The following is a 23,211-nucleotide window of genomic DNA, read 5'->3' on the forward strand; positions in this document are numbered from 1 at the left end:
ACACTTGTCATAATGAGCACAGGGTGATGTGTGGACCTGTTGAATTACTATATTGTATATCTGAAACTAATATAACATTGTATATTAATTAGGGACATTTATGAAAAGCCCAAAGCTAAAATCATACTCAATGGCTAAAAAGTGACAGCTTTTCCTCAAAGATCAGGAACAAAGCAAGGATGTCCATTCTCTCCACTTCTCTTTAATGTAATTCCAAAAGTCCTAGCCACAGCATTTGGGCAAGAAAAATAAATAAGAGTCATCTAAATAGGAAAGGAAGAAGTTAAATCTGTCCCTTTTTGCAGATAATATAAACCCTATAAAAGAGACCCTAAAGATACCAAAGAACTATCAGAACCATTACACAGATTAAATAAAGTCACAGGATACAAACAAAAAAAAAAGTTGTGTTTTTTATACACTAACAATAAATTATCTGAAAGGGAAATTAAGGAAACAATCTCATTTACAATAGCACCAAAAAGAATAGAATATATAGGAAGAAAATTAAGAAAATAAATGACTTATACGACTGAAGACTACAAAAGAAAGAAATTAAAGAAGACACAAACAAATTGAAATACATCCAGTGTTCATGCATAGGAAGACTTAATATTGTTAATATTTCCATACTACCCAAAGCAATCTATAGATTCAATACAATTTCTGCCAAAATTCCAATGGTATTCTTTACAGTAACAGAAAACCAATTCTAAAATTCATATGAAACCACAAAAGACCAGAATTGTCAAATGAATCTCAAGAAACAGGAACAAAGCTGGAGGCATCACAACTCCAGATTTTGAAGTGTATTACAAAGCTACTGTAATCAAAACAATATGATACTAGCATAAAGACAGATACGTAGGCCAATGGAACAAAATGGAGAACCCAGAAATAAATCCATGTACATATCAAATGACCTTCAACAATGATGCCAGGAATACACAATGGAGAAATGCTGTTAAGAAAACTGAATATCGGGATCCCTGGGTGGCGCAGCGGTTTGGCGCCTGCCTTTGGCCCAGGGCACGATCCTGGAGACCCGGGATCGAGTCCCACGTCGGGCTCCCTGCATGGAGCCTGCTTCTCCCTCTGCCTGTGTCTCTGCCTCTCTGTCTCTCTCTCTCTGTGTGACTATCATGAATAAAAAAATAAAATCTTTAAAAAAAAAAAAAAAGAAAACTGAATATCAGAGCACCTGGGTAGCTCAGTCAGTTAGGCATCTGCCTTTAGCTCAGGTCATGATCTCAGGGTTCTAGGACTAGGTTCTAGTCCAACCCATGTTGGACTCCTTGCTCAGAGGGGAGCCTGCTTCTCCTTCTTCTGTCTCTCCCCCCAAGCCTGTTCATCCACTCTCTACCTCTCTCAAACAAATAAATAAAATCTTAAGAAAAAAAAAAAGGAACAAAGCTGAATATCTACATGCAAATTGGACCTTTACAGCATAAACAAAAGTCAATTTAAAATGTATTAAAGACTTAAACTAAGACCAGAAATAGTAAACTCCTGGAAGGAAATATAGGAGAAAAACTTCATTGACAGTGGTATTGCCAATGATTTCATAGAAATGACACCAAAAGTATAAGCAACAAAAATAGACGAGACCAGAAAGCTTCTGCACAGCAAAGGAAACAATCAACGGAGTAGAAAAGGCAACCTATGGAATGGGAGAAAATATTTACAAGCCATATATGTGGTAGGGAATTAATCTTCAAAATATAAAAGGAAGGAAAGGAATAAAAATAGTAAAAATAACCAAACAAAATATATAACAAATTTCTAAAACTCAATAGTAAAAAGAACTAAAGCAGTTTAAAAATGGGGTAAGGATGAATAGACATTTTTCCAAAGAAGACATACAAATGGCCAACAGATATATGGAAAAAATGCTCAATGTCACTAATTATTGGGGATATGCAAATCAAAGCCACTATGAGATATCATCAGCTTAAAGCCATCAGGACAGTTATTATTAAACAAACAAACAAACAAAGAGGGAGCCTGGGTGGCTTAGTTGGTTAAATGTCTGCCTTCAGCTCAAGTCATGATCCTGTGGTCCTGGGATAGAGTCATGTGTCAGGCTCCCTTCTCAGTGGGGAGTCTACTTCTCCCCACTCATGCTCGCTCTCTCTCTCTCTCTCTCTCTCTCTTTCTCTCTCTCTCTCTCAAATAAACAAAATCTTTTTTTGAAACAGATAACAGGGTTGGTGAAGATGTGAAGAAATTGGAACCTTTGTACACTTTGAGGGAATGCAAAATGGTGCAGCCGCTATGGAAAATAGTATAGAGATCTCTCAAAATATTAAAATTAGAACTACCATAAGATCTAGCAATCCCACTTCTGGGTATTTATCCAAAGGAATTGATATCAGGATCTTGAAGAGATATTAGCACTCCTACGTTCACTTGCAGCACTATTCATAATAGTCAAGATATGGAAATAACCTAAATGTCCATTCACAAATGAACAGATAAAGAAAATGTGGTATATACATATAGTGGTATATCTCACCTTAAAAAAAAAAGTTCTAACACATGTTCCAACATGGATGAAACTTGAAGACGTTATGCTAATTAAAATAAGCCAGTCACCAAAAGACAAATACTACACAACTCCACTTACATGAGATATCTAAGAATCAAACTCATAGAATCTAAAAGTGGAATGAATGCTGGTTGCTAGGGGCTGGGGAAAGGGAAAAATGGGGAGTTACTGCTAATGAACAGGCATAAAATTTCAGTCAAGCAAGATAAATAAATTCTAAAAATCTGCTGTACAACATTGTACCTATAGTCGACAATACTGTATTATACTTCTAAAATTTTGTTATAAGCAGATTTCATGTTAATAGTTTACTAATAAATAAAAATATTTTATTAATAAAAATAAATTTATTGTTAATAATATTAAATCTATTATAATAATGTATTATAATAATAAAATGTAATATATTATTATTAAATGTCTTATAATAATTAAGGATTACTTATTAATGATAAAATAACTATTAATAAATAAAAACATTTTTTAAAGAAAAGAGCTTTGGAACCAGAAGGTTCAAATCCCACCCTGCCACTTTCTGGCTGAGGAATTTGGGGTGGATTTCCTCATACATTTCTTCTTTTTACAAAAAGAGGCTAATGGTTCCCACCTCACAGAGGTAGGGCGGATTGAGAGATTGCCATAGAGGTCAGCACAACACCAGCTTCCCCTGTAGCCCTTCCAGGCCCAGGCCCCTCTCTATATCCTCAGAAATGGCAAAGGCCTCAGGGAAGCAAAGCTTCTTCAAAGAGCAGATATATCAAACCAGGGGCTCTAACACTGGCTTGGCTGCTCACAGACTGGTTCCCACCTGGAGGGGAGGCCCTCGCAATCCCATTCAAAGTCTCTGAAGGGCTTCTTTCGCCACCTCTGTTCAAATCAAAATCTGCTCTCAACCCCCCAGGGCTCCTCTGCAGCTTCATTCTCTTTTACACTCTTTGCCTGGTGGTGGCTCACGGGTGAAAAGCCCTAGATGCTGCTAATCTTTAGTTTGCATATGAACAAAGGAAATGGTTTTAGCTCACAGTAAAACCTCTGAAGGAACAAGCCAGGAGCTGACGTGGGAGAGCAGCCTGACTGTCAGCAGGGCCATTGAGTAAATAGCCTAACAGTATTAATAGAACTAGGAGAACAATAGGAGGCACCATAACTCTCCCACATGCTGAAAAATAAACAAAGCCCCAAACTAAGAGCACCACAGACTGGATGACAGAAGGTTGGAAAATGCTGCCTACAAATCAATCCCCAGTCTTTGTTCAGTTTTCCAAATCATTTAGCACAGGGACATGTGCTACATTGGACCTTCTGATAGGAAAGCCACTTCCAAACAGTTTTGACAATTCGCGAGTGCTGGTTATTGTAGTTTATGATCTCTACAAGGGAAAAGTTTGGAGCTGCTCTTTAAAATACGCTACTCCTTAAAACCTTCACTCATTCAGCAAATATTTACTAGACGTTCACTCTGTGGGTCAGTGAGCTAGTTCCTGCGTGTACACAACAGCCAACAACACAGAAATGCAGGTTCCTTCCGTGGGGAAATCACATTCAAGTGGCAAAGACAGACAAAAGCAAGTGGATGAAGAAACAAAATAAATACCAATTGCAGTAAGTTCGGGCAAGGGAAAAAGGAGGAGCTGACATGGAGAATAACAGTAAAGTCTGAAGAAAGAAGAAGGAACATTTTAGCTGAGCCCCAAAGAACAAGAAAAGAAAGCCCTTGACAGAAGTGCGACATCATGTAATTCCATGTATATAAAATATCCAGAAAGGCAAATCTATAGTTGCAGAAAGGGCATGGATAGTTGCCTAGGGCTAGGGGCATGAATGAGGAGTGAGTGTAAATGAGCATGAGGTTTCTTTCTGGAATGATGGGAAATGTTCTAAAATTAGATTGTATTGGGATTGCATGGCTCTGTAAGTACATTTAAATGACTAGTATATTTAAGATAGGTGAAATTATCTCAATAAAGCAATAGATAGATAGGTAAATAGATAGATGAGAGAATGAGAGAGAGATTGACAGAGACTGAAAGAATAAAGCCCAGGAAACAATTTTTTCCGAAGGCCCTCTAACCAGCCCGCACCAAGCTCTCACAATACTTCTGGTAGGTAAAGACTCTGATCCCTGAATTAAAGCACCTTGATAGGAAAGAACAGAATTTCTTTTTAACTATCTTATGGGTTACTTTCACTCAAACCAGATGCTACTTAATCTGTTCCTATCTGGATTATAACAAACTGTTCCTGAAGCCTGGTTCAAATAAAGACAGACAGAGAAGGAGAGAGGAAGATGGGAAGGTCATCCCAGGGGAGGGAACCACATGCATAAGAATTCTCCTGTGGGTAGTCACCTGACCCTCATGAGGTACTAGAGGCCTTGAGAAGTAGGATAGGACAGAGAAGAGATTGGACAGGCCAGATGCCACAGGGCCTCCATGGCCATGGTAAGGAGCAAGCTGCTTTCAACTCTTTCAAATGGACTAATGTTGTGCCCAAGATTGCAAATCGGAGAAACCACCAAGGAGCCCACACCCATGCAAGTACACGAGGGTTTATTTACAAGCTCGAGCTTGGGTCCAAGTATACTCCACACAGCAGAGCAGGGACTTGGACCCCTAAGTGGGTTACAGCTGGGTTTTTTATGGGCTGGTCTAGGGGATTTTCAGAAGGGGTGGAGGAATTTTTTTTTTCCCATATGGGGGAAAGGGTGGAGGTGTTTCTTAGGATCTGATATGGGATTCTCTGCTGAGGGCAATTCTGAGCTCTGTTGTCTTTCTGATACGGGATTTCCTGACGAGGGCATTCTGAGCTCTGTTTTCTTTCTAAAATGGGATTCCCTGCCGAGGACATTCTGCATTTTTTCCTGTAAAGTTCAACTCTTATTCACAGGGGCCTAAGATGGCTGTACTTGTGCTAATGCTAAACTTGAGGTGGAATGGCCTTAATTTTTCTCAGCCTCCACACTCATACTATCAATCCCTCACATTATTAATGTTGTGATGAAGAAACAAAAGGCAGGGCATGGGGAAGTGATGCTTTCTTGATGTTTTATAATGTGCCATCCCACACTTACAGTCCACTCAGAGACACTGGTTTTATTAACTCCAGCTATTAGATGAGGAAACTAATACACACCTGACAAGTTCAATTGACTTGCCCAAGTTGACACAGCTATTAACATGGGACCCAAGAATTCCCTTTATTTTATGAATAAGTTCTGCCCACTTGTTCTCCCCACTTGCCAAACATCTAGTTTACCAAAATCCAGATTACCAATCTACATCAGTTATCTATCCCAGCATAATGAACCTCTGCAAAATTTAGTAGCTTAAAAAAACCCCTTAATATTGCCAGGAATCCATGGGATGGCTGGTCAACTGCAGACCTAGACCAGACTCAGTGAACTTCACCCCGCTAGCTCATGTGCCTACAATCACTTGGCCGGTCAACTGGTATCCAGTTGGTCTAGGATGACTTTACTCACATGTCAGGTAATAAACTGACTGCCAAGTAGGGCAAAGGAAGTGACTGGGCCACATATCTTTGATCATGCAAGAGGCTAGCTGAAGTTTTTTACCCGGCAACAATAAGTTTCCAAGAGAACAAGTGGAACCACCCCACGTTTCCTGAGGCCTAGGCTTAGCACTGGCACCACCCCTTGTACTGCACTCTACTAGACAAGGCTAGTGACAAGAACAGCTCATAAATCAAGGAGAAGGTAAATCAATTCTACTTTATGATAGGAAGAGGTACAAAGACACATCACAAGGCCATGAATAGAGGGAAAAATGAAAGATTATTGCAATTTTTGCAATCTACTAAAATTTCATTCCCACCAAGAGATAAATTATCCCAAAACGATTAATGACCAGAAATTATTCCCAGAGTCCCACTATTTCCTCTGCCAGGTACCCACAGAACTCACTTTTCCAGCCTCCCTTTCTTAAGAAAGCATGTGACCTAGCTCTGCTGAACAGATACAAGCAAGCCTTCAATTTGGAAACAAACCACATGAGGAAGTAAGCTCTACTCCAAACCTATGTATTAACAGAGTCAAGCAATAAAAGTATCTAGATTAGGGAGCAAGAGTAGCACAGCTTCTGTGGGCCAGTCCCAAACATTATCAGAGAAAGCACCAGTATTTATGCTAAGCCGTAGTGCCGTCTTGGTAGCAGTGCCTCCACAGTGTGATCTGGGCTTTGTTTCTGAATGAATAGCCAGCTTCAAGATTCATCTCTAGCCTTCCCTGAGACTCTGTGAGCCTCCTACATCCTTTCAGGAATTGCTTTCTTGAGTAAACCAGCAAACATGGATTTAGTGCTTGCAACTAAAAATTCTGACAAGGACACAATATTTCTGGCATTGTCCCAGTCTTTGCCTGAAGGTGGGATTCTTTATCCACCTAGACTGTCCTGAGCACCTGCACTGGCTTATCTCACATAACCATGGATGCAAGTGACAGGACTGTTCTGACCCCTTTCATTGTTTGCCTTTTGAAAGCAATTTAGAACCCACAGTGGCATCCCCCATCAAACCTGAAAGACATGTTCTTCATAATATGTTATAAAGACATAAATGCAAATAACCATGATTTCTAGATAATAGAGCTTTAAACAATAACTTTTCAGAAAATACATCATCTAACCCCTGTTGTAAAAAAGTGTAGCCTATCTTTTATGAGAGGCACTAAAAGCGTGGTATAGCTTGCTTGACAAGAGTAGTCATAGTCTTTTAAACTCATCTGTTCTGGAACAAAAATTTTCACATTCCAGTGACAGATATCTCAGATTCCATAAAGATTCCCTTGCCAGGGCCCTTCTACAGTACAATCCACTTGTATACATAAAGTAGGAAACTTTTTTATATACCTGATTATGCCACTCCACTGAGTAAACCTTAAGTCATTCTGTACTGACTTTGGCAAAAAGTCCAAATTCCTCAGCATGACTTGTAAGGTTAGCAATGCCTGTTTCTCCAGCCCTGTGTCTTGCTATGCTTTAAAACTGCACTCCTCGCCTCCAGCTCTCCATTTAGAGCCATGCTCTACTATTTATGGTTCATTCATTGAATGGAATATATTGTTCCTTACTTCCTAGAGCTTGATTCACACTCTTCCATCTGTTTGGCATCACCTTCTAAACTTTGTCCAAATGATAAACAGTTATCCTTTTATCAATACACAACAACAATGTCAACTAACTCTAGAGTATCTGCATATTCACATATGGATTTTGTTTTAATCAAAATTCTTCCATTTGCAAATAACAGAACACTCAAACTGGCTTTAAAAGGGCAAACAATTTGAACAGACACTTTACAAAGGATTTACGAATGGCCAATAAGTACGTGAAAATATGCTTAATATCATTAGTCATAAGAGAAATGCAAATTAAAATCACAATGAGGTATCATTTTTACATCTACTAGAATGGTTACAATTATAACAGCGGACAACAAAAAATGTTAGCTAAGATATGGAACAACTGGAACTCTCATACACAGCTGCAGGGAGTGTATAATGGTACATGTACTTTAGAGGACTGATTGCCAATTTCTTTTAAAATTAAACATACATCTATCCAATGCCCAGCAATTCCATCCCTAGATATTTAGTCATGAGAAATGAAAACATATGTCCACAAAGACTCATACAAATATATTCATAGCAGTTATATTCATTATAGTGTAAAATGGAAATAATTTCAAATGCCCAACAATAGGGCAATAATAATTAAACTGTTATATATTCATACAATTGACTACTACTCAGCCACATAAAGGAACCAACTATTAATATACACAATAGCATGGATGAATCTCAAAAACATGTGCAGAGCAAAAAACACTACACTAAAAAAGTAAAAACTGCACAATTCCATAAACATGAAATTTTAGAGCAGGAAAATATAATCTACAGGGATAGAAGTCAGAAAGTGGTTGCCAAAGGGGAGACAGGGGAAGACTAACTGAAAAAGGACATAAGGGATACACCTCTGGAGTGATAGACTGGGCACCTGGGTGGTTTGGTCAGTTAAGCATCTGGATTGATAGAAAGGTTCTATATCCTGTTTTGGGTGGCGGGTGCTCAAGTTATATATTTGTGGTGACCCATCAAATTGAATATTTAATATGCTCATTTTCTAATGTACACTTAATTCCAAATAATCTGGCTTTAAAAATAGATCCTCTCACTAGACCCATGCATGCACATAAACACAACATTCTTCCCCCAATTTTAGCACATTTCCAGACCCAGAAGGTCACATCATCCAGAAGAATTCCTGGACTAAATGACTTCTAAGGGCTTCCAATAGCTCATATTCTCTGAAGGAAAAAAAAAAATAAAAAACATGTCTGGGATCATAATGCCATCACAAAGTCAACGGGGAGAAATGAGTCTCCCAAATTCCATTGATTCAAGTTTCACCTGTAGCATATATTAAGAAACACTCACACACATCTTTCTTGGAAGTTAACTGCAAAAGTCAATGTCTTTATTCTGGCCCTATGGAACAAAGATGGAATCTAGGAACTCATTGTAAAAAACAGCACAGATTGAGGATGACTGCAAGCAAGCGTAGAAAAGTCCTAGAACAGAAGGCCTGGTTTGGAGTCTCAGCTGTACCACTAAACAAGCTAAAATACCCTAGAAAGAATCTTGGCCTACTGTCTCATTTCAAAGATGAGCACATTGATTTCCAGAGAAGAGGAAAGACTGATTCAAGTTCAAACAGCAAGTTTGAAGCCTGGATTACAACACTGTCTTATCAAATCCAATTGTTATGAATTCTGCTGTTTTGTTTGCCCAGTGTTTATTTTCTAGGAATTTCTGCTTCATCGAATTATGTGCAGGGCTGTAGAAGAAGCTGCTATAGTCTTTCAAAGTAACTTACACCACCTGGCCCACAGGCCATGGATATAGAGGTGGGCATCTAACTCAAGTTTCACCAATCTGTCATATCTGGGTGGGGGGCTCGGGGGGGGGAGAGAAGGAAGAGGAGAAGAAAAAAAGAAAGATCTTATCTGCCAATAGATGCTTATACTTTAGGTGCTATTGACAATGGTCATCAGCTACCCCATGGAAAAGAAAAATCCATAAGTCAGAGGTGCCCAAAGACTAGGGTTGCTAATCAGCCTCCAGATTCTTTCTACAGAGCTTCTGGGAGTTCAGGGATATTCAAGGAAGTATTTGTTCCAGAAAAACATAAAAAAGATAATTCTACTGGTGACAACTAAGTACTAACATGTGAACTAGAAACAGAGAGTTCTAGTTCTAGTTTCAGAGAACTAGAAAGCTGAGATTCCTTACTCTAAGGAAAGGATGCGTAGTAGATATGGATGTCCATCATACAGTTATTTATAGTGCTGGCAAAAAGTAGAAATTACCTGCAAGAGAAACAAAAGCAAAAATGAACTATTGGGACTTCATCAAGATTAAAAAGCTTTGTGGGGTTTTCTTGTTGTTGTTGTTCTTTGTTGTTTGTTTTTTTTTTTTTTTGGTGTTTTGTTTTTGTTATTATTTTATAGATTTATTTTCAAAGGGAAAAATAGACAATTTAAATACAAGTCTAAACAGAATTACTCTGTCAAAGGCAGCAATAATGCCAAAACGTGTTCTCACTTCCAGACATTCACCAGCATCTTCTGACTCCTCTCTCAGTGAAAAAAGGGGGTCTGATCTCTTACTCATGTACATCCTTCTTATCTGCAAGGTAATCTACAATTTCTTGTGGACACATTAACTTCTCCGCATCTGTGTCAGAAATTTCAAACCCAAATTCATCCTCCATGGCCATGATAATCTCCACTTGGTCCAAACTGTCTAAGCCCAGGTCTTTCATAAAGTGGGAATTTACCGAGAGCTTTTCTGGGTCAATCTTGTCATAGAGTTTCTTTTTTTATTTATTTATTTATGATAGTCACAGAGAGAGAGAGAGACAGAGACACAGGCAGAGGGAGAAGCAGACTCCATGCACCGGGAGCCCGACGTGGATTCGATCCCGGGTCTCCAGGATCGCGCCCTGGGCCAAAGGCAGGCGCTAAACCGCTGCGCCACCCAAGGATCCCTGTCATAGAGTTTCAAGACATAAAGAACCCTGTCCTTGATCCCCTCTAACGTCAGAGGGGGTGCATCGCTATACTGACAGCACAGCTGTGTGCCTGGAACCTGCGGGAGCACCGGAGCTGGCTGCAGAGCCCCAGGCCTCGTCCGGGCTCCCGCGGGGCACAGGGTGGTGCCGGGCGGCCGGGCCCCGGCCAGCATCGGAACCAGGGGCAGTGGCGCCGAGGCCGCGGGCGGTCGGCAGACTCCAGCCAAAAGGACCCGAGTCACCTTGCCTGCGCCAACCCAGGATGCACCAAGATAAAAAGCTTTGGCACAGCAAAGGAAACAGTCAACAAAACTAAAAGGCAACCCAGAATGGAAGAAGATATTTGCAAATGACACATCAGATAAAGGGTTAGCATCCAAAATTTATAAAGAATTTATCAAACTCAACACCCCAAAAACAAATAATCCAATCAAGAAATGGGCAGAAGATATGAACAGACATTTCTCCAAAGACATACAAATGGCCAACAGTCACGTGAAAAAATGCCCCACATCACTGGGTATCAGGGAAATACAAACCAAAACCACAATAAGATAGCACCGCACTGGTCAGAATGGCTAAAATTAACAAGACAGGAAACAACAGATGTTGGCAATGACACAAAGAAAAGGAAACCCTCATATGCTGTTGGTAGGACAGCAAACTGGTGCAGTCACTCTGGAAAACAGTATGGAGTTTCCTCGAAAAGTTAAAAATAGAACTACTCTATGACCCAGCAATTGCACTACCAGGTATTTATCCAAAGGATACAAACATAATGATTCGAAGGGGCACATGTACCCCAATGTTTATAGCAGCAATGCCCACAATAGCCAAACTATGGAAAGAGCCCAGATGTCCATCAACAGATGAATGGATAAAGAAGATGTGATATATAAATTGGTGTATATTATATATATAATATATATATATAATACACACACACAATAGAATATTACTCAACCATCAAAAAGAATGAAATCTTACCATTTGCAATGACATGGATGGAACTAGAGGGTATTATGCTAAGTGAAAAAGCCAGTCAGAGAAAGACAAATACCATATGATTTTACTCATATGTGGAATTTAGAAACAAAACAGATGAACACAGGGCAAGGGAAGAAAAAATAAAATAAGATAAAAACAACAAGGGAGGCTAACCATAAGGGACTCTTAACTACAGGGAACAAACAGGGTTGCTGGAGGGAAGGTGGGAGAATGGACGGGATAACTGGGTGATGGGCATTTAGAGGGGCACTTGAAGTAATGAGCACTGGGAATTATAGGCAACTGATGAATCACAAAATTCTACCCTCAAACCAATAGTAGTACACTATGTTATCTAAATTGAATTTAGAGCAGGAGGGGCAAGACGGCGGAAGAGTAGGGTCCCCAAGTCACCTGTCCCCACCAGATTGCCTAGATAACCTTCAAATTATCCTGAAAATCTATGAATTCGGCCTAAGATTTAAAGAGAGAACAGCTGGAATGCTACAGGGAGAAGAACTCGCGCTTCCATCAAGGTAGGAAGACGGGGGGGGGGGGGGGGGGGGGCGGGAGGGGGAGAAATAAACAAAAGGCCTCCAAGGGGGAGGGGCCCCGCGAGGAGCCGGGCTGAGGCCGGGGCGAGGGTCCCCAGGACAGGAGAGCCCCGTCCCGGAGAAGCAGGAGCTGCACCGACCTTCCCGGGCGGAAAGGGGCTCGCAGGGAGTTGGAGCAGGACCCAGGAGGGCGGGGATGCCCTCGGGCTCCCGGGGACAGTAACAGGAACTGCGCACGGGGAGAGTGCGCCGAGCTCCCTCAGCGCGCACGGCGGGACCCGGAGCAGCTCGGGGGGGCTCGGGCGGCGGCTCCGCGGAGGGGGCTGCGGGGCGGGAGCAGCTCGGGGGTGCTCGGGCGGCGGCTCCGCGGAGGGGGCTGCGGGGCGGGAGCGCGAATCCAACAGCGCAGGCCCCGGAGCACTGGGCGCCAGGACATAGCCCAGGATCCCGCCTCCCCCGGGACAGGCAGAGGCCGGGAGGGCCCAGGACAGCGAGGACGCTCCTGCCCCAGCTGAGCAGATCAGCGGCCCCGCCCCGGAGCCTCCAGGCCCTGCAGACGGAGAGCTCTGGAGCTACTGCGGGGGCTGACTCCAGGGCTCCAGAGCTGGCCCCGCCACTGCGGTTGTTCCTCCTGGGGCCTCACGGGGTAAACAACCCCCACTGAGCCCTGCACCAGGCAGGGGGCAGAGCAGCTCCCCCAAGAGCTAACACCTGAAAATCACAACAGGCCCCTCCCCCAGAAGACCAGCTAGACGGACAAGTTCCAGGGGAAGTCAAGGGACTCGAAGGACTTAAAGTATACAGAAACAGAAGGTACTCCCCCGTGTTTTTTTTGTTTGTTTTTGTTTTGTTTTTTTGTTTTTTTTGTTGTTTTTTTTTTCTTTTTGATTTCTGTTTGCTTCCCCCACCCTTTTTTTCCCTTTCTTTTTCTTTCTCTTTTTCTTCTTTTTTTCTTTTTTTCTTCCTTTTTTTTTTCTTTTTCTTTTTTCTTTCCTTCTTTCTCTCCTCTCTTTTTCTCCTTTTCCCAATACAACTTGCTTTTTGGCCACTCTGCACTGAGCAAAATGACTAGAAGGAAAACCTCACCTCAAAAGAAAGAATGAGAAACAGTCCTCTCTCCCACAGAGTTACAAAATCTGGATTACAATTCAATGTCAGAAAGCCAATTCAGAAGCACTATTATACAGCTACTTGTGGCTCTAGAAAAAAGCATAAAGGACTCAAGAGACTTCATGACTGCAGAATTTAGAGCTAATCAGGCAGAAATTAAAAATCAATTGAATGAGATGCAATCCAAACTAGAAGTCCTAACGACGAGGGTTAATGAGGTGGAAGAACGAGTGAGTGACATAGAAGACAAGTTGATGGCAAAGAGGGAAACTGAGGAAAAGAGAGACAAACAATTAAAAGACCATGAGGATAGATTAAGGGAAATAAACGACAGCCTGAGGAAGAAAAACCTACGTTTAATTGGGGTTCCCGAGGGCGCCGAAACGGACAGAGGGCCAGAATATGTATTTGAACATATCATAGCTGAAAACTTTCCTAATCTAAGAAGGGAAACAGGCATTCAGATCCAGGAAATAGAGAGATCCCCCCCTAAAATCAATAAAAAGTGTTCAACACCTCGACATTTAATAGTGAAGCTTGCAAATTCCAAAGATAAAGAGAAGATCCTTAAAGCAGCAAGAGACAAGAAATCCCTGACTTTTATGGGGAGGAGTATTAGGGTAACAGCAGACCTCTCCACAGAGACCTGGCAGGCCAGAAAGGGCTGGCAGGATATATTCAGGGTCCTAAATGAGAAGAACATGCAACCAAGAATACTTTATCCAGCAAGGCTCTCATTCAGAATGGAAGGAGAGATAAAGAGCTTCCAAGACAGGCAGGAACTGAAAGAATATGTGACCTCCAAACCAGCTCTGCAACAAATTTTAAGGGGCACTCTTAAAATTCCCCTTTAAGAAGAAGTTCAGTGGAACAATCCACAAAAACAAGGACTGATTAGATATCATGATGACACTAAACTCATATCTGTCAATAGTAACTCTGAACGTGAACGGGCTTAATGACCCCATCAAAAAGCGCAGGGTTTCAGACTGGATAAAAAAGCAGGACCCATCTATTTGCTGTCTACAAGAGACTCATTTTAGACAGAAGGACACCTACAGCCTGAAAATAAAAGGTTGGAGAACCATTTACCATTCAAATGATCCTCAAAAGAAAGCAGGGGTAGCCATCCTTATATCAGATAAACTAAAATTCACCCCGAAGACTGTAGTGAGAGATGAATAGGGACACTATCTCATACTTAAAGGATCTATCCAACAAGAGGACTTAACAATCCTCAATATATATGCCCCGAATGTGGGAGCTGCTAAATATTTAAACCAATTAATAACCAAAGTGAAGAAATACTTAGATAATAATATACTTATACTTGGTGACTTCAATCTAGCTCTTTCTACCCTCGATAGGTCTTCTAAGCACAACATCTCCAAAGAAACGAGAGCTTTAAATGATACAGTGGACCAGATGGATTTCACAGATATCTACAGAACTTTACATCCAAACTCAACTGAATACACATTCTTCTCAAGTGCACATGGAACTTTCTCCAGAATAGACCACATACTGGGTCACAAATCGGGTCTGAACAGATACCAAAAGATTGGGATCGTCCCCTGCATATTCTCAGACCATAATGCCTTGAAATTAGAACTAAATCACAACGAGAAGTATGGAAGGACCTCAAACACGTGGAGGTTAAGGACCATCCTGCTAAAAGATGACAGGGTCAACCAGGAAATTAAGGAAGAATTAAAAAGATTCATGGAAACTAATGAGAATGAAGATAGAACCATTCAAAATCTTTGGGATGCAGCAAAAGCAGTCCTAAGGGGGAAATACATCGCAGTACAAGCATCCATTCAAAAACTGGAAAGAACTCAAATACAAAAGCTAACCTTACACATAAAGGAGCTAGAGAAAAAAACAGCAGATGGACCCTACACCCAGCAGAAGAAGAGAGTTAATTAAAATTCGAGCAGAACTCAACGAAATCGAGACCAGAAGAACTGTGGAACAGATCAACAGAACCAGGAGTTGGTTCTTTGAAAGAATTAATAAGATAGATAAACCATTAGCCAGCCTTATTAAAAAGAAGAGAGAGAAGACTCAAATTAATAAAAACATGAATGAGAAAGGAGAGATCACTACCAACACCAAGGAAATACAAACGATTTTAAAAACATATTATGAACAGCTATATGCCAATAAATTAGGCAATCTAGAAGAAATGGACGCATTCCTGGAAAGCCACAAACTACCAAAACTGGAACAGGAAGAAAGAAAACCTGAACAGGCCAATAACCAGGGAGGAAATTGAAGCAGTCATCAAAAACCTCCCAAGACACAAGAGTCCAGGGCCAGATGGCTTCCCAGGGGAAGTCTATCAAACGTTTAAAGAAGAAATCATACCTATTCTACTAAAGCTGTTTGGAAAGATAGAAAGAGATGGAGTACTTCCAAATTCGTTCTATGAGGCCAGCATCACCTTAATTCCAAAACCAGACAAAGACCCCACCAAAAAGAATTACAGACCAATATCCCTGATGAACATGGATGCAAAAATTCTCAACAAGATACTGGCCAATAGGATCCAACAGTACATTAAGAAAATTATTCACCATGACCAAGTAGGATTTATCCCTGGGACACAAAGCTGGTTCGACACTCGTTAAACAATCAATGTGATTCATCATATCAGCAAGAGAAAAAACAAGAACCATATGATCCTCTCATTGGATGCAGAGAAAGCATTTGACAAAATACAGCATCCATTCCTGATCAAACTCTTCAGAGTGTAGAGATAGAGGGAACATTCCTCGACATCTTAAAAGCCATCTATGAAAAGACCACAGCAAATATCATTCTCAATGGGGAAGCACTGGGAGCCTTTCCCCTAAGATCAGGAACAAGACAGGGATGTCCACTCTCACCACTACTATTCAGCATAGTATTGGAAGTCCTAGCCTCAGCAATCAGACAACAAAAAGACATTAAAGGCATTCAAATTGGCAAAGAAGAAGTCAAACTCTCCCTCTTCGCCGATGACATGATACTCTACATAGAAAACCCAAAAGTCTCCCCCCCAAGATTGCTAGAACTCATACAGCAATTTGGTAGTGTGGCAGGATACAAAATCAATGCCCAGAAATCAATGGCATTTCTATACACTAACAGACTGAAGAAAGAGAAATTAAGGAGTCAATCCCATTTACAATTGCACCCAAAAGCATAAGATACCTAGGAATAAACCTAACCAAAGAGGTAAAGGATCTATACCCTAAAAACTATAGAACACTTCTGAAAGAAATTGAGGAAGACACAAAGAGATGGAAAAATATTCCATGCTCATGGATTGGCAGAATTAATATTGTGAAAATGTCAATGCTACCCAGGGCAATTTACATGTTTAATGCAATCCCTATCAAAATACCATGGACTTTCTTCAGAGAGTTAGAACAAATTATTTTAAGATTTGTGTAGAATCAGAAAAGACCCCGAATAGCCAGGGGAATTTTAAAAAAGAAAACCATATCTGGGGGCATCACAATGCCAGATTTCAGGTTGTACTACAAAGCTGTGGTCATCAAGACAGTGTGGTACTGGCACAAAAACAGACACATAGATCAATGGAACAGAATAGAGAACCCAGAAGTGGACCCGAAACTTTATGGTCAACTACTATTCGATAAAGGAGGAAAGACTATCCATTGGAAGAAAGACAGTCTCTTCAATAAATAGTGCTGCAAAAATTGGACATCCACATGCAGAAGAATGAAACTAGACCACTCTCTTGCACCATACACAAAGATAAACTCAAAATGGATGAAAGATCTAAATGGGAGACAAGATTCCATCAAAATCCTAGAGGAGAACACAGGCAACACCCTTTTTGAACTTGGCCACAGTAACTTCTTGCAAGATACATCCATGAAGGCAAAAGAAACAAAAGCAAAAATGAACTATTGGGATTTCATCAAGATAAGAAGCTTTTGCACAGCAAAGGATACAGTCAACAAAACTAAAAGACAACCTACAGAATGAGAGAAGATATTTGCAAATGACGTATCAGATAAAGGGCTAGTTTCCAAAATCTATAAAGAACTTATTAAGCTCAACACCAAAGAAACAAACAATCCAATCATGAAATGGGCAAAAGACATGAACAGAAATCTCACAAAGGAAGACCTACACATGACTAACATGCACATGAGAAAATGCTCCGCATCACTTGCCATCAGGGAAATACAAATCAAAACCACAATGAGATACCACCTCACACCAGTGAGAATGGGGCAAATTAACAAGGCAGGAAACAACAAATGTTGGAGAGGATGCAGAGAAAAGGGAACCCTCTTACACTGTTGGTGGGAATGTGAACTGGTGCAGCCACTCTGGAAAACTGTGTGGAGGTTCCTCAAAGAGTTAAAAATAGACCTGCCCTACGACCCAGCAATTGCACTGTTGGGGATTTACCCCAAAGATTCAGATGCAATGAAACGCCGGGACACCTGCACCCCGATGTTTATAGCAGCAATGTCCACAATAGCCAAACTGTGGAAGGAGCCTCGGTGTCCATCGAAAGATGAATGGATAAAGAAGATGTGGTTTATGGATACAATGGAATATTACTCAGCCATTAGAAACGACAAATACCCACCATTTGCTTCAACATGGATAGAACTGGAGGGTATTATGCTGAGTGAAGTAAGTCAGTCAGAACAGGACAAACAGTGTATGTTCTCATTCATTTGGGGAATATAAATAATAGTGAAAGGGAATATAAGGGAAGTGAGAAGAAATGTGTGGGAAATATCAGAAAGGGAGACAGAACATAAAGACTCCTAACTCTGGGAAACGAACTAGGGGTGGTGGAAGGGGAGGAGGGCAGAGGGTAGGGGTGAAGGGGTGATGGGCACTGAGGGGGCACTTGACAGGATGAGCACTGGGTGTTATTCTGTATGTTGGTAAATTGAACACCAAAAAAAAATAAATTTATTAAAAATAAATAAATAAATAAATAAATAAATAAATAAATTGAATTTAAATTTAAAAAAGAAGAAAAAAATAAATAAAAGCAAACAAAAAAAAACAAAGTAGAAATCACCTAAATGTATAAAATAGGAGAGATGTTAAATAAATTTTAATGTAGCCCTAAGATAAAATATTATATAGATATTAAATATCCTCTCCTAGAAGAGTATTTAATGATTTGGCCATTGTTTTTAATTTAATGCTAAATTTAAATATCATATTCAAAACTACATAAAACATAATCACAATTTTGTAAAAATATGGATACATACTATATGCATATATATACATAGATAAAAAGACTGGAAAGAGAAACTATGCTAACAAGATACCATCCCTGTTAGCCAGATTATGGTTTTGTTCCAGTTGGTCTCCAGTTACCTAGCAGAATTAAGGACAAAGAAAATCAACCTTCTCTACTTCTATCTAATCCACTCAATTAAATTCAATACACTAAATGTCAGATTTCCTTAAAAGAAAAAAGAACTTTTATTTATTGGCTTTGTAGACAAATAAGAAGGAATTGGCATCAACCCTATGATTTTGCAAATGCTCTACTTACTCTTGGTCCTGGGTAGGATGTTTTCAAGATCATAAGCTCAAGCTCCATATGGCCAGCAGTGGTTGCAGTTACTTACCCCTTGTGCCTCTAGTTTGCCTTGCTGCCTGGTTCCTGCCAAAGATGCTTGTTCTAGAGGAACCAACCAAAGTAATTAACGTGGGCCTCAATGTGCCATCTGTTCAAATGGATGTGACCAGTAGCCCCCAGCCTTTCACCTGGGCTTGGTCTTGTCATAGTACTCACCTTGCTCCTATCATCACTGATCTCCATCTCACTGAATTGTCTCTACAGAGGCAAGGACAAAGTTTTCATTGATTCTTTACTCATAGACAGGGGTAATAGTCAAAATATCTAATAACCAGATTGGCTCATCCACCATCCAATCAGAAGAGGTACAGACAGCAGCTCTAGAGGAGTGTTCTAGAGGCCTTTGCTGTGCTTGCCATCAGTTTTTTAGTTGTTGGATCATGAGGAGGACCAGGACAACAGGAATCTTGGAAGGGATCACTTGGGTCTCAGAGCAGCATTTATTACTAACTGAATTGATATAACTTAATATTTTAACAATCACTATGGTCATACCAGGATACCATACCACCCAGAGACCTGGGTAAGAGGAGTCCATGTTCGGGTCCCCACATCTTAGAAAGCCTCACATGTCACAAAAGACATACTCAATAAGAACACATGGACACCTTTGTCCATCAGTATTTAACATTAGCACGCATGGCCCATTGCCTAAACACCTGCTCTCAAGACCAAAACCATTCAGGCTCAGGAAAGCAGTTCTGGTTATTTGTTCCCCTAAGTTCTTTTTTTTTTTCAATCTTGCCTTAAGTTCTTGAACAAAAGATAAGTCTGACTGAGTGTTTGTGGGTTGTGGCTCTACTGACATCAAAGAGAGACAGGAATTTGGAGCGCAAGGGGGATTTGCATGGAGGGAGGGCTCAGGTTAGAAAAAGACAAATTAATTAATTTGTCAAATTCTTCCACAAAGATAGATAAATGTGATGGATTCTTGAATAATGAAGTATCATTTCCCAGTAGTGCTGAGTGTTCTTTTTTTTTTTTTTTTTTTTGGTTCTCTCTGTGTTCTAGTATATTATTCCAGAATATTCACAAATTAGCATGGTATTCATGGTATTTAAGCGCATGTGACTATGCAATATTCGTCATATTAAATGATTTATCTGTATGTACTGTCATGAAAAGATGGCCAGAATATATTAAGTTAAAAAGCACAGTGCAGAACATTAAGTACATTATGTTCTCATGGGGGTGGTGGTGAGGTGGGTTTAAGTTCATTTACCCAGAGATACATGCATTCTACAGTCAGAGTCAGTTTCTGGATTTTCAGTCTAGGATTCTTTCTGGGAGTCCAAGGAGAGGATATCTTACTCTAGTTCATGCTCTTCTGAAGTGTTTGAACATGTTTTACTGTTCACAGATTACTTTTTCAATTTAAGAAACTAGTATTTAATATTCTTTATACACATCCCTTAGACACAGAGTGAATTTCTTTTTGTTCTTGATCTATATTTTTTAATTTTTCTACGTTGAACATGCATTATTAGTACACTCTTAATAATGTCACTTCTAGTGAATTCAGAAAGTCATAAAAATTGTAGTCATCCGTCACTTCCCCCTAACTAATTAGTCCAGTGCACTTTCACAGGATTTCTGTTTCTGCAGCTGGGACTGTGTGGGCTTCTAGTTACACTGAGAAGTGAAGCTACTGTGCAGAGACTGTGTGTGTGTCTGTGTGTACTTGAGAGAGAGAGAGAGAGAGAGAGAGAGAGAGAGAGAGAGAGAGAATCACTGAGAGACAGAGAAAGGAAACTGTCGCATTTCCCTAGATGAGTAAACCCAGGAAAGCAGCAAAGATAACGGCCTGAGAAGAATGTTAGGTAGGTATGAGGAGTCTTCTGGTATCATTCTTCTCAGAAATCACCAGTCCCAGGCCACTGGTGGAGATGGCTAACTGGAGTGAGGTAGAGGAAGGATGCAGCCCTGGCAGCCCATGTAAGGTTCACATCAGCCCCTTGGACTGCAGTGGCCTGTTTACGGAGCAGCTAGCCTGAAAACCGCGTCCCCCCACCCCCGCCATCTGTGTTTATGCTCCCTGTTCATTCCAGTGCGCACTGCTAGCTCTTGGGCTTTGTGCACAAGTTGTCCAAAACTCTGAAACCAAAGCAAGGAGGTGTCCACAGTCCAGAGCTTCATACCTACAGTTCCAAATGCCTCAGCCTTCTCTTTAAAAAAAAAAAGAAAAAAACCTATTAGCTCCATTTCATTTCATCTCATTCTAAAATCTACTACTTCATTTGGGGAAACAGGACTCTTGTGATCTCTGATTGCCTAGGCATTCATAATTGATAACCTGCCTCGGAAAAAAAAAGTCACCATTAGCTGTTTCATTTGATATGCCCCAGAGCTCCAATTATGGAAGCCCCACTAGTTGAACAGAACTTTATTCCAATGAAGCAAATCAATAAGGGATGAGAGAGGTGGGGTGGGGAAGAGCAAGAGAAAGAAAGGGAGACAGAGATGTGGAGACAGAGACCAGAGTCCAGCTAACAGACACAGAGAGGGGAGGTAGAGAGAGAGAGAGAGGATGAATTCTTCAAACTGCCAATAGCCAAAGGATCACCCAGGGAGGTTTCTAGCATGGTCCTGGTTGTTTTCTAGACTCAGGCTCCAGTAAAATTCCCTTAGCACCTCCTCTGGATGGAAAGAGGAAACAGGGCTCCCTTTTCCTGAAAGTGACCTTTCCAGATTGTATATTTATTATCTTAAAGCCTCGGCATCTGGCAACCTCCAGAATGAGCAATACAGGGGGAGTCACTGCATGCCTCAAGATGCTTAAGTTATGAAAGTCTACGTGTAGAGCAGATGAGATTGGGGAAAAGGAAGATAGTCCTTGAGTGTGGGGGAGAAAACTAGGAACAAGTTCAAAAGCAATACACTTTACTACCAAGAACTTTGAAGTCATCAGCTCTTCATAAAAGAATGCTCTGCTACTGTGTCATTTATATGTGTCTTGGGTGCAATTTCACGACTCAAGAAATATGTGTACCATGTTCAATCATGTCAGTTCTGGCGGCAGTGGGATGCTTAAGATATCTTTTCTGAAACATTCTATTGCAATGCAGAACACTACACACACACACACACACACATACACACACACACGCACACACACTCACATCCAGTGACCTTGCCCCCAAGCTAGTTTCATAGGCACCCAAAAGCCCCAACAAGGTGATTGCCCACACCAAATTTTGTGTATAAAGTCTCCGTGGGGAAGAAAGTAGGGAAGAAAGACAGCTTGCTGTTCCCTACTCCAGCATCTACTTAATTCTTATCAATTTGTTTTGAAAAGCCTGACATAGGCACTTTTGAGCCCTAAACGGGGGTGACTGCAGCTCTCCTCAGAAAATTTGATCAGTAAGCTACTTGCTGAATTCAAAGTTCAAATCCCTTAATCGTGGGTAACATGTTTTCAAATAATGATACCACCTGGAAATTGTACAGCACTTTATATTCCCAAAGTGCCTTATCCACAGGGTCCCGCCACGCTGGCAGGCTGACAGAGCAGGAAAGAGGAACCTGAAAAGGCAGTGATGTGTCCCAAGATGCACACATGGCAAGTGATGTCCCAAACAAACATGGTGGTTGAATCAGGGATAAAGCCTCAAATCCAGGGATCTTTCTGCAATGCCCATCTTTCTGCAATGCCCATGAAACATACCCCATTACTGAGCCTCAGTTTCAAATGTCCTTACTTTGCTGTAATGACACTCACTCACTACCTCCACCCCTACCTCTCCCACCCCCACGCTCAGGGTCTTTGCTGCTCCCTCTGCCTGGAATGCTCTTTCCCTGTGAATAGCTAATTTTTTCTCATGATTCACCTCTTGGCTTACATGTCATCTCCTCAGAGAGGTCTTCCCCAACTACCCTTTCTGGGAAGCAAGCCTTCATTATCACATCCCTTACTTTATTGTCTACACAGAACTTAGAACTTTCCAAAATTACTTCTTATACTGCTAATCTGATTAATCACCTGTCCCACACAAGAATCATGAGGACAAGAACCTTGTTCACCATTGTACCCATGTGCCTAGAACAGTGCCTTGTATACAGTAGGTGCCCCAAAGTATTTTCTGAATGACTAAATGATTTCACTAATACTCATAAACAACCTTGTAAAACAGAAAAGCATTATTATTTCCATTTTACAAATGAGGAAACTGAGGCCCAGAGTAGTTAAGTGACTTGTCTAAGATCACTCAGCTAGAAAGTGACAGAGCTGGGAAAGGAACCTGGGTCTCTGACATTTAGTCCAACGCTGCTTGCGCTATATAACTC

At 40.8% G+C, this 23,211-nt stretch overlaps 1 protein-coding gene across 1 annotated transcript; it reads right to left on the bottom strand.

Moving 5' to 3' along the window:
- Positions 1-10,092: 10,092 nt before the first annotated feature.
- Positions 10,093-19,110, bottom strand: LOC112651654 (acyl carrier protein, mitochondrial-like). The gene is made up of 4 exons (XM_025434968.3): positions 19,084-19,110; positions 18,611-18,659; positions 10,602-10,915; positions 10,093-10,422 (listed from the first exon to the last, which is right to left on the bottom strand). Exons 1-4 carry the CDS (start codon positions 19,108-19,110, stop codon positions 10,228-10,230), a joined length of 585 nt encoding a protein of 194 aa, XP_025290753.1. The 3' UTR covers positions 10,093-10,227.
- Between the last annotated feature and the right edge of the window lie 4,101 nt (positions 19,111-23,211).

The sequence above is a fragment of the Canis lupus genome, chromosome 4 (assembly GCF_003254725.2).
Source record: "Canis lupus dingo isolate Sandy chromosome 4, ASM325472v2, whole genome shotgun sequence".
NCBI classification, from domain to species: Eukaryota; Metazoa; Chordata; class Mammalia; order Carnivora; family Canidae; genus Canis; species Canis lupus.